At 41.2% G+C, this 12,643-nt stretch overlaps 1 protein-coding gene across 13 annotated transcripts in view; it reads left to right on the top strand.

The window, feature by feature from the left end:
* The window catches only part of PTK2 (protein tyrosine kinase 2), a gene marked incomplete at its 3' end in the record, with an annotated part of 207,235 nt that overhangs the window by 140,273 nt on the left and 54,319 nt on the right, over positions 1 to 12,643 (top strand). For 7 of the 13 annotated variants that reach the window (XM_084803037.1, XM_084803036.1, XM_084803045.1 and 4 more), the window contains 5 exons: positions 2,259 to 2,315; positions 3,523 to 3,543; positions 4,609 to 4,706; positions 9,696 to 9,780; positions 12,438 to 12,538. In XM_084803037.1, coding sequence (XP_084659163.1) covers positions 2,259 to 2,315; positions 3,523 to 3,543; positions 4,609 to 4,706; positions 9,696 to 9,780; positions 12,438 to 12,538 — 362 coding nt within the window. The remainder of the gene's footprint in view (positions 1 to 2,258; positions 2,316 to 3,522; positions 3,544 to 4,608; positions 4,707 to 9,695; positions 9,781 to 12,437; positions 12,539 to 12,643) is intronic. The other 6 variants (XM_084803034.1, XM_084803035.1, XM_084803046.1 and 3 more) reach the window with 1 other exon arrangement.

Here is a 12,643-nt window from a genome sequence, read left to right as displayed (position 1 = left end):
TTTTTCTTTTTCTTTATTCTTTTTTCTTTTATAGGCTGTCTTACATAAAAACAAAGTGGTAGGCCGGCAAGGAGCCAAATCTCCGAGAACCCAGTAAGGGAGGCAAGAAGGTGACATTTTAGTTCATTAAAATTTTGCTTAAGGGACTGGCTCAGAAGTTAACACTGGCTGCTCTTCCAGAGGACAGGTTCAATTTCCAGTACCTGCATGGCAGCTTACAACCACTTGTAACTCCCAATTCCAGGACTTGATGCCCTTTTCTGGCCTCTGAGGGCACCAGACATACATGCTAGCATAACATGCATACGCATAACATTTTAAGAATCAAATTAAAAGAATACTTTGCATTAGCTTTATATATACAGTGCTTATAAATATGTGAGAATAGTATATATACCTGTCATCTAGGACTTAGGAGAGTTGGTTTGTTGATGGTGTTTTTTCCTCAGCCAGAATTTTTTTTTTAACTTTTAATCCCTTTTAGTGGTGACTGCATTCTTTCCTGTAGAGCAGTGGTTCTCAACCTTCCTAGTACTATCACCCTTTAATACAGTTCTCAGGTTGTGGTGATCCCCAACCATAAGATTATTTCACTGCTGCTTCATAACTGTGATATTGCTACTGTTATAAATCATAATGAAATATCTGATATGCAGGATATCTGTTGGGAACCACTGCATTGGAGGTTTGGTGGCAGTGATTATCCTGCTACAGCACGTGCAAGGGCTCATATCCTCAAACTAGAAAGAGTGCTTTCTGGAGTTTCTTTGATTTGTGTGCTTTTGATCTCAGTGGAGAATGGGAGAAAGCACTCGCAGCCCCTGGGGTTCAGTGTAGGTGTCAGGCCAGCTTGCTATGGCTTTATCAGTGACTTAGCAGATCTTCTTCAGAGGGAGTCAACCAGAATCCACTTTACTGCCTTTCCAGCACTGGTATTGCTCAGTTAGTGGCAGTTTTTTTCACATGAGTGTTCTTTTAACTTTCCCAGTACTCTGTGGTAGGTTAAGTTGCTGCATTTGCCAAAAGGAATTTTTGAATTTATCTGTCTTATCTTAAAAACAAACAAACAAACTTAGTTCAATATGCTGTTGGCTTGTTCTTACTCGTTTTATCAAATCTTTTGCCTGGGTAAAAAGGCACCAAAAGATAATAAATTCCTGGATTATGGGGGTTTTTTGTTTGGTTGGTTGTTTGGTTGGTTGATGTTTTGATTTTTCAAGGCAGGATCTCTCTGTGTAGCCTTAGCTGTCCTGTACTCGCTTTGTAGACCAGGCTGGCCTCGAACTCACAGAGATCACCTGCCTTGGCCTCCTGAGTGCTGGGGTTAAATGCATGAGTCACCACAGCCCAGCAAATAGGCAATTTCTTTCTTTTTTTCTGTAATTTTTATATACATTTTGGTATTTGGTGTACATGAATATCTGTGTGAGGGAGTCTGATCCACTGTAACTTGAGTTACAGACAATTGTGAGATGCTATGTGGGTGCTGGGAATTGAACCTGGGTCCTCTGAAAGAGTATTCAGTGTTCTTAACCGCTAAGCCATCTCTCCAGTCCTGTGGGGGTTTTTTGGGGGGTGGTTGTTGTTGTTGTTGTTGTTGGTTTTTGTTTTGTTTGTTTGTTTTTCCTGATACAGGATTTCTCTATGTAGTCTTGGCTATCCTAGACTCACTTTGTAGACCAGGCTGGCCTTGAACTCACAGAGATCTGCCTGCCTCTGCCCCCTGAGTGCTGGAATTGAAGGTGTGTGCTATCACACCTGGCCCAAATTTTTTGTTGTTGTTGTTGGTTCTTAACCTAGAATAAATGCACTAAATCAGCCCAGTGTAGTCTTCTCAGAAGTTGGGTCACTGTGTGTTCTCTAAGGAGAAGCTCACAGTTGTCTTTGCAAAAATATATAGAGACATCTGTCTCACTTGGGAACTCCCAGCTGGCCGTAGTGTGGTTCAGATGCATATTTATTGTAGTTGAAGGAGAATTCCGGCCTAAGCAAATGTCACCTTTGAATTCTGTTGTGCTTAATTCACATCCTACTGGCTTTCCTAAGTTTCCTAAGTTTGCCTTCTGATAAATAAGTGTGTGTGATGACATATTGAGCTATAGTGACACTTCTCTTTTCATATTTAAGCAAATTAAGAATGCTAGTATTCTTAGGAGAAATTTGCATTGTGGTTTGGGGCACAGATTCCTGTTTGAAATTATGATGAAAGCAAATCAGTCAAGCATTTGAATTCGACCAACCTGTCTGTTTCCTTCCAGAGACAGATGACTACGCTGAGATCATCGATGAAGAAGACACATACACGATGCCCTCGAGTGAGTAGGCTGCTAGCTTCTCAAAATGAGAAGCTTTAGAGTGCATCTGTCATGTGAGCGCCTAACAGAAATATTCTTTCAACTTTTAGGTAGAAGTCTGTGTGCCTACCCTAAAGTCAGAAGCCTGAAATGCAGATACCAGAACTAACTTCATTCAATTAATTATAGAATTTTTGTCATATCATTCTCTGGCTTTATGATAATGTAACCGTAATTGATTATTTTGCCTTTATAGAAAATGAGTATTATTTCAAGTTTAAATGTATATATGCTCACATTGAATAGTATATTATTTCAAGTTTAAATGTGTATACGCACACATTGAGTGGCTTGCTTTTCTCCTTGAAATTATCCTCATTGCCATTTACTGGGAGGAGCTTGCAGGGAGTTAGACAGTACAGTGCAGAGCCCTTGATGATCCATTCCAGCTTGGGAATGTCAACATGCTCTTTCACAGTGACTGTGTACCTTGTTGGTGGAGGAACCTCTGCATGCCCTAGACCTGCCTGGGAGTATATTGTCCCTTTATCTTGAATTGGATAAGTTCTTATATTTTTACTTTGATGCATCAATCAGTTAATTAATTAAACCCTGCATCTAGGCCTTAAAAGTTAACTTGAAGTCCAAATTACCTGATAACCATGTATTTCAAAAGAACAAGGTTCTATGCTTTCGTAGAATATTTTAAGTGTTGTTATTTGGATTTTCTGTATGCATTAGGGAGACATTACCAAAATAATGAGAAAACAGGCAAGCCTCTGAGGCTTGTACTTCCTGCGCATGTCCACTTGCCTTTCAAAAGTCCTTTTGACATCTGGGCAGGAGCTGAGATGCAGTACATAGGTTTGGGCTGCCAATAGTAACTTAGATAATCAGTTCAACTCGAGTTTACCATTTTGACTAGCCTTTAGTCATTTCTCCATTTCTTCAGAGAGTCCACGTTTGTGTCTTTGTTACTTATAATTGACTAGAAAATACAAATGTTTCTTATCAAGAATTTACAAAATACATATTTAAATGCCTTTGAATTAATTCAAAGATGGTTAGTTATACGTGTTTATTTTCTTTTTTATTCATTTTGTTTGATGTAATTAAGTAAATATTATTGAAATGTACTCTCCAAGTTTTGTTGTTATTAACCTAATTGCTACTAGCAATTTCTAAGCAAGGTCTTCCACTTTTTCTCTCTCTCTTAATTGCAATACAGAAAGCTATGGAATAGATGAAGGTAACAGGATCTTTTGACATAACTGCATTTGCTTGCATTGCCACCATGGAGTGATGGGGGTGTTTCAGTTTCAGTTAATATGTTCTCAAACTCGTTGTCATTGGTTTACTCATACTGTTAAATCAGTGGAATTACTGGCTAAATCGATTTTAAAGAGGAAGGAAAACAGCTATCTAAAACTTGAGTGATTTGTCTAGTTTAATTTTCTGACCCAGGAGTCAGACCCAGGCTATTGTGAGTTAGTAACATCACAAATGGAACATATGCAAGGTAGCCATGAGCTAATTGTTGTGACCCAAGACTGAATAGCTACTCCACCTAGTCTGGGCTTCTGTGTTCCTTGTGGATGTTTTCTTTCCGTGTGCTCAGCAGCCTGCTAAGTAACTCAGTGTAGCCCCTGATTTAATGTTTTGGGTTTTTTTTCTTTTTAAAAAAAATGTCTCAATTGGAGCACATACTCTCAAATGTTTGGCAAGGTATATTTCAATCAAAGTCACCTAATTTTGAAATTAATTTCTAGAATCTACCTCTTTAAATTCTTTTAGCTCCATAAATAATCTAGAGATAGGATTATAATGAAGTGGAAAACTCTTAAATTTTTAATATACAATATACTCAGAAAGTTTAATATTGCTTCTGTATTTAAATTTTCAGTTGCTTAAGAATAATTGCTTTAAATAATTTTATAGCCTTCATATATTAATACCTAAACCAATAGTGATTATTAATTTTGCATATAATGCAGTATTTAGAGCAATTATTTAGAAAATTATCAGATAACCAAATAAATCCAAGATTTCTAAGCACAATACGGGCTTTAAAAAAAAAAAAAAAAAAGAATCTACCATGAGGCAAACCTGCTGTTTGTTGGTTCTGCTAATACCACACTTACTACTCTTTTAGATGACGTTTAAGAGGGTTCCACTCTGTTCAAACATTTTTTATGTTGATATGCTGCAAATGAAAATGAATTTGTGAATAATAATTAGATAAATGTGTGTATCATACTGTACCCACATTTGGAATTCTGTTCCGGTTTATTTATGTGTGGGCCATGTTTTGCAGCCAGGGATTATGAGATTCAGAGAGAAAGAATAGAACTTGGACGCTGTATTGGAGAAGGTCAGTTTGGAGATGTGCATCAAGGCGTGTACCTGAGCCCAGTAAGTCCTTATGACTACCAGAAATCAAGACTGGCTTTTGAATGTTTACAGAATTGTGCATCAGTTTACCACATTCAGTTTTAGAATTCTTTCTTCACCTCAAAAACTTGATATCTACCCACAGATACAGTTAATGCTATACCTCCCTTTCTAGCCTCTTGCAGCCACTTGTCTCCTTTCTGCTTCTTGCTTTCCCTGTTGAGGATATTTCATATTAAATAGAATCATAACAGTACACAGTCGTCTTTCCCTTCCTTGCCTTGTGATAGTCCTTTGCATAGGTGTACCACATCTTATTTATCCTTTCTAAAAATAATTACTTTATGTGTATGAGTGGTTTGCCTACATGTATATATGTGCACCATGTGCTTTACTGATGTCTAAGGAGGTCAGAAGAGGGTGTTGAATCCCCTAGAACTGGAATTACAGGAAGGTGTGAGCCAACATGAGGGTGCTGGGAATGGAAGCTGGGGCTTCTGGAAAAGCAGCAGGTGCTATTAACCAGTGAGCCATCACTGCAGGCCCCATTTATCTATTCTTCACTTACTGAACATCTAGGATGTTTCTACTTCTTTGTCACTAAGTGCTGCTGTGAATACTGATGTGTGGAGTTTCCTCCTATAGTAGCTGTGTTTAACTTTTTGATTATCAGTTTTCCTACACACTCATCGTGTTTTACATGCCTCCTAGCCAATATCTCAACATCCTCATTAGTGCCCCTCATTTTATGTCTCTTTTCTTTTTAGATTAATGATTTTTTAAATTGTTTTGGACTTACAGTTTATACTATTGAAGAAACTTTTAAAATGAAATATGATGGATGTACAGAGATGGATGTGTTAATATCATAACAGCACAGGATATTGGCTGTTGTGACTCCTTGCTGTGAAAACTTGAGAGATGCTTTTCCACAGAGCCTCTATAGCTAGCTGCCCTTCTAAAATACTCTTTACCCAGACATAAGGGAATGCTTCTTGCTTGTCCTGGTAGTTGGAGGTTCTGCTTCTGATACCTCTCTTCTATTTTTAATTGAATCACATGCTATATTGTTTATTGCTCTAGTTGGTGGCAATGGGAGAGCTGAACCTAAAAATGAGGCATACTGAAGTCTCATGCAGTAGCCAACTTTATTCAGAGCATCAAGCAATTTATAGTCTGGGAGTTAAGAATCACTGAGTAAGATGTTCAATCACAAAGACAAGCCACATTTGGCAAAAACATGTTTTTACATAGAGGCATATAAATAACAACAGCTGAAGTAAACTCTGTCCGTAATCCCTGAGAGGAGCACAAAAACACATTCCAAGAACAAGTCCCTTAGTGTTGTGAAGAAACGGAGGTCACAAGAATTATCTTATTTTCTTGTAGTTTTCTTACAAGCACTCAGAATTCTCACACAACTCTATTCTTGGACTGTGTTCTGACAGTGTATTTTACCTTTTTCCTATTTTACTTTTTCAATTTCAAAAACAACAACAAACAGCAAAACCCTGTATCTGTATTTGTTTTCATTGTCTCAACGCTGCCTTTGAGGGTAAAATATAGCAGAAGGAAGCCTGGGTCGTAATTGAGTAGAAGACATAAACTTAGACATGGCAATGAGGCTCATAGGTTTCTGTTACTAAATCAGGTAGTCTGCCTTTCTTTTTACAGCTCCTGATAAGTAAACTTCCAGACTTATTATCGTCTTGCTAACACAGCAGAGTTGGTGAACTCCCTCACTGTGCCTCCCCCCTTAAAAAAATGGATCTATCTTAGGTGTAACAGTCCTATAGCCTCAGTCTGGTATTTACTGTAGTTGCAAACTGAATTGCTGCCTTCAGAACAGTAGCAAAGAACCACCTTCTGTGGAATCCCTTTTTGATGTCTTGTTGGAACAGGAGAGAGAATTGAGTGTAGCAGATAGGGCCGGATACCAGAGTTCTAAGTGGAAGGCTGGGCCTGTAGCCTGAAGGAAAGAGAGTTGGACATTGTGAGGAGATCATTTTGCATGAATGTCTTTCTGCTTTGTGCAAAGTTATAGCAGAGGGTGTTGTAGGAAGGCAGCAGTGGCTGTCTTACCTGGGGCCCTCCAGTGGGGTGTGTGCTGGGTATAGGAACAGGAAGACCTGCTCCTAAAATATGGGGTATGAGTGTAAGGGAAACAGAAATTCAGAAGCTTCCTCAGGATGTCTTCTTTAAATAGCTGTGGCCATGGTTTCATCTTGGAGATGGAGAAGACTATGGAACACACAGCTGTGACAGTCTGCTCTAGAGACACAGTATAGAGTCTGTGTAGATATGAGTTAAGGAGTTGGTTTCTGTAGTGCTGGAAGCTAGCCAGTTCCAAGACCTCAAGTTAGCAAATTCAGAAGAGTTGATGATGTGGTCCACAGTCCAAAAGCGGAGAAAGTGAAAATTAGTCAGTCTAAGGCCAGAAGACAGTATCTCAGTTCCCCCCTCTTTGTGGGTGCTTCAGGGTGAGGCCCACATACTGGAAAGCTCACAACCTGAATGTTAACTCATTGGTGAGCCAGATATGGAGGCGCAAACCTGTCATCCCAGCACTTGGAAAGCTGGGCAGGAGGATTGTGAGAGCAAGGTAGTCTAGTCACATAACAAAATGAAGCCTTGTCCTTCAAAAACATCCTCACAATAACACCCAGAAAAATACTGGCTCACATATCCCATACTTTTCAAAGGGGCACATAATCACTCTCCAGTGTGCTGTGTAAAGTTCTGTTTGAATCATGCTACCTTAAAAATAACTTTGCACCTTCAAGTGGACTCAGGAAGTGAGTAGCTCCACTCTTGGAGTATAGAGTCCCAGGGAAAGTAAGGACAAGTGGTGCTAGCTGAAGGCCAGCATGTTAGTGACACAAAGTCCAAAGGCACAAGGTAAATTTGCTAAGTGCGTGAGTATCGCACCCAAGGCTGAGTCTTGATTTTTCAACACTGAGAAGGCTCAAAGTTATCTTTCTCCCCAGCTCTCTATGTCTAGTCCTTGCTGCTTGTGACTGGTGCTTATAGTGACTATGAAATGTCCTGATTCACTTTTTAAGCAGCTGCCTCTTAACCATCATGGTTTGGCAACTACTGTGCCTTCTAATAACTGTTGACTCAAGCTCGCTATTCAGGGCCTGGGTCTCTCTAGTACATTCTTCAGAGCAAGATAGTGTAGCCTTGGGGGAAACCTACAGAGAGCACAGAAATGCTTAGAGCTGACTGAGACAACCAAACACAGATCAGGCAGCCCCATGTGAGACCACATAGCACAGTTCTCGTCACACCTACCTGATTTTAGGAAGAAAGGGGTTATAAAAGAAATCATGAAGGATTTGCAACAGCGTTGTGCTGTGGTCTTTGACCTGAGGTGTCCTCTGCTTACGTTATTAATCCACATTTCATAGCATGATGACAGCAGTTAACCAATAGAGACAGTGGGACTGAGGTGACTTAGCATTTGCCAAGCCTTTGTAAAGCCCTGATTGCTCCACTTTGCTATCCTCCTCCTTTCTTCTTTGCTTAGTAACAGAAGGTGAGGCATAAGGTAAAGTGAATAAATGGCTTTGACAAATATGTCTGCCCATGCTCATCTGTACTGTGTCCTTCATAGACTCAAAGCCACAGACCATTTCTTCCTTTATGTTCCTTCTATCACTTAAGCTTTATCATATCAACCTGAAGACAAACTCTTTGGCTTCTAGAACTACACATATTCTTGGTTTTTCTCCTGTTCTGTGGCTCTTTGACCATTTTCTCTTCTTTGACTTTTCATTGCTGAAAAGTCCTGAACCTATTGTTTATTCTAGCGATGTACAGTCCCAAGGATCAGACTATCCTAATGCCTCTGGTGCCCCTGCTGTCTCAACAGTGCCCCTGCTTATCACATTTAGAGACTTTGAACTTTGATTTCTCCTTCCACATTACTAGATTCTCTGGTCAAAACCTGAGTCCACTCTCTGCTAGCACACCAACAGCCATCTTTGCCCAGTGTTGAAGGAAAAATCCAGATGCCCAGCCCTCTTCCTACTTCTACGGCTGCCCACTCCCAGGCCACCATAGCTTGTCACCCAGGTTTCAGCGTAGATACATATACCACGCTCCATGCCCTACCACAATTTCTATATTATTTCTCAGCAGTAGATGGAGCCAGAGTGTCCTTTCCAAACCCAAATGGTCAGAACCACAGGTTCAGTTAGGCATGGTGGCTCAGCATTGGAGAGGCTGCTACAGGAGGATTGCTAGTAATTTGAGACTTCCCTAGACAGTGGATTCAACTGTCCTGTCTAGATCCAAGCTCCCATCTTCCTGACATGAAAACCATGTCTTTATATTAGCCTAGAAGCACGCACACACCCTTTCTGGCTCCTAGGTTCTCCAGTCTCAGGGTTTCTACCCTTTCAAACCCTGCTGCTGCAACCTTGCTACCCCACTCATGTGCCCAATTCCTTTAAGCTGCCGTGTTCACTATTCTTTCAGCAGCGTGCAACTTCCCCACTTCACTATGACCGGCTCCCTCTTCTTTGAATCTTTGCCTCCTCTCATCTGTTCAGCGAAGTGTTCCTTGTACAGCTGCTACTCTCTTGTCTCCTGGGTCCTGCCTGATCTATTCCTGTCTTCTAAAATGCTGTTCTAACACATTGTGAAATGACTGACTTTATTATTGGTGTTTGCACGGGAATGCCAGCCAGCCTAAAGCAGGGGTCCTTCCACCTGTTGTTCACTGGTGTGCCTCGAGAACCTAGAGTAGCACCTACCACAGTGCACATACTCAGCATCTGGAACTTGCCTGTGGCATTTCACAGACATGTCCATTTTCCTCTGGGATTTCATACAGAATGTTCTTAACGCCCTGATACTATAGTTCTAGTTCTGTCTAACCACAAGTCCATAATTACGAAACTAACAGCCTCTGTGTTGGGGTGGGGGCGGGGAGCATGGACTAATACAAGAAGAACCTTTTTGCGTGTATGTGTGATTTTTGCATCTGTGACTTCTCTGACACAGGAGAACCCAGCTTTGGCTGTTGCAATCAAAACATGTAAAAATTGTACTTCGGACAGCGTGAGAGAGAAGTTTCTTCAAGAAGCCTGTAAGTTCATTGAAACTTTTGTGGAGCTCCATTTGACCTTTTGCCTGAATCTAGCCGTCTTTGCAGGAAATATGCTTTCACTTTTATTAGACATCATTCACCCTGTAAACTAATGTCTAAATATGACATATTTCCATAGGCAGGCAGGTTTACATGTAGAGGAAGATGGCACATTCCCTTTATTTGTTTCCTGTAGCGTTCAGCATCTTTGAGCCAGAGTTGGTGTGTGCACATAAATGGCTCTAGCCCAGACTCTGCCAGGTCCCTTGAGTACAGAGGTAACCAACACAGCACCGTTGTGTCTCCATGGAACCTATAAACTACAGATGAGTCAGGATCATGACTAGCTTCCTGCTCTATGGAGTCAGAGAGAAACCCCAGGAGAGGCTTGCTTTGACAGCTTCCTGGGTGACTTAAGCTAGAAGTGATTTCCACCACCCACCTCACAGCCTTCTGGCCTAGGTGTGTACATCAGGTCAGGTCATCTCAGATGAGCTGTGCGTTATGAGCCTGAACCTTCACTCTGAAAGCATAGTGGTGCAGAGTAGGAGCTTGTCTCGCTTGTACACATCAAACGCTGTGATGTCCCTTCTCCTCTCATAGGGTTTCTCCATTTTTATCCTTCAAATCTGTGCCTCCCACCAACCACTGTCACTCTCACAGGGCCACATTCTGCTCCACTTCAGAGTTTGTGTTTAAATACATAAAAGATCACAGGTGCTTACTATCTGTCTTTCCCTCTAGGCTTCAAGCTCTATGGGGACAAGGGCTATGTACTCATCACTCTGCCCAGGAACCAGTGTAGGGCTTAGCCTAGGACAGAATCCCAGTGATGCTCAGGACATAGACATTGGATGGATCTCTTCCACTTCACATATCATGTCACCTAGTCATCTAGGCAGTCACCACAGAGTAATTCACACTGTGATGTCATGTTAACTGTATCTTTAGTCATATGCCTTAATCCCTGATTTGAGAGTGAAAAGAGGCCTGTCCAGTGGCTTTTATCTAGGTAGTTGGTTTCTTGAGTACACAGTTCAAAGAACAACAGACCAGCTAGTCCTCAAACCTAGCTTCCTGCATACCTTTCCTTGGAGAGGTTTTTGTGCATTAACTCTTTTTTACAAGTGCATGCGTCTAAGCAGTTGCTGTGCTCTGATTTTTGTAGGATACCACTGCAGAACTCAGTTGTATATTTCTGTAGTAATAGCCAAGTTAAATTAAGACTGTTTCCTTCTTTGAAAGATTTGTTCACTGCTTCTTCAGAGAATATAACAGATGTATAGCTGCCCCCACCCACCACCACCCTGACAGTAACAGGCTGTAAGTAAGATGTGAGAGATGGCCTAGACCAAGAATAGTTAAACTTAAGTTGTGGGCAAGATAGTAAAGATTTCAGCTTTGATGACAATGTGACTTCCATCTCAACTCTCCAGCCCCATCATTATAGAAACACAGATGGTGTGTAAAGGAATGCACAGGCAGGCATGGTTACAGTTAGATTACAAGCAGGTGGCAGCCCTTGGTCCTTCATCTGTGTGCTGCCTTCTCTCCCCACCCCCCCACAACCACCACACACACATAGATAAATGATAAGCTAAACTTTACCCAGAATTTGTAGTGCAGTGTGAGTTTCCCCGTGACTGCAAGACCCTGAACTTAGCAATATAGGATTTAATGGTATACGTTGGGTTTTCATTCTCCATGTATATTATATGTTAAATACAAACAAGCAGGGCCTGGAGAGAGGGCTCAGCAGTTAAGTGCATAAACTGCTGTTTTTGCAAAGGACCTGGGTTCAGTTCCCAGCAGCCGCATGAGGTGGTTCACAACCACCTGCAAGTCCAGCTCCAGAGAATCTGACTTCATCTTCTGCCCTTTCTGGACAACTGCACTCACGTGTGCGTGCTCACTCATAGACACTTTTGCTGTTGTGGTATTTCCTTGTTAGGTATCCTTTTGTTTTTGTTTTTCCTTTTAGCATTCTCAAGCCCTATGTTTCCATAGCCACTGAACTAGTTGCTTTTAAAAGTACTTGGAGGTTCTTTTGAGGTTCTGTAACTTTCTAAAGGTTAGCTTTTGTTATGATGCTAGAGAGCTGTAGAAGTTTTGAATGGTTATGTGCCATACATAAGTATACGTGTGTATGTACTACATTTTTTCTTTTCCTGGGCTCAGTCAGGTTGTCAAGCCCTGTGACTTGTGAACATCAATTTACATGGGACCCCTCCTGAAAGGTAATGTTGGGCCACAGTAGAACATGCCAGACAGATAGCATTCAGTGTTTCTCTGTCACACACTTCCTCACAACTATGTGAGAACTGATCTTCTTTAGGGGCCTAAGAGCAGCCATTTACACTCAGGAGAACAAGAACAAAGTGATAGGTACTAGAGACATTTATCTTCAACACAGAGGTCCTTGTGGTTGCTAGTGGGTATAGTTCTAGGGCCCCCCTTTCCTCCCCAGAATGGGTTTATCTTATGTCCTGATAGTGCCATGTGCCTTTTTTGTGCCAGCTTTCACCCACATACACTCAGGATTGACCTTCGGCATTGGATACACACTTTTTATGCTTTCAGCCTCATGTGTGAATTGAGCTAGTTTAAAGAGACTGAAAAGGCTTTAGGAGATTAACTGGAGACCACTTTTCCCCTAGTAACAATGCGTCAGTTTGACCATCCTCACATCGTGAAGCTGATTGGAGTCATTACAGAGAATCCTGTCTGGATAATCATGGAGTTGTGCACACTTGGAGAGGTACAAATACCCCAGGCACCTGCTGTGTGATAGCCCTCACATGCATAACACAAATACACAGGTTACATCATTGAAGCTTATGTATGCTTCTCATTCAGACGCTGT

The sequence above is a fragment of the Acomys minous genome (genome assembly GCF_964271855.1).
Source record: "Acomys minous genome assembly, chromosome: 12".
NCBI classification, from domain to species: Eukaryota; Metazoa; Chordata; class Mammalia; order Rodentia; family Muridae; genus Acomys; species Acomys minous.
The sequence above is the reverse complement of the archived record's forward strand: the minus strand, read 5'-3'. Positions and strand labels throughout refer to the sequence as shown.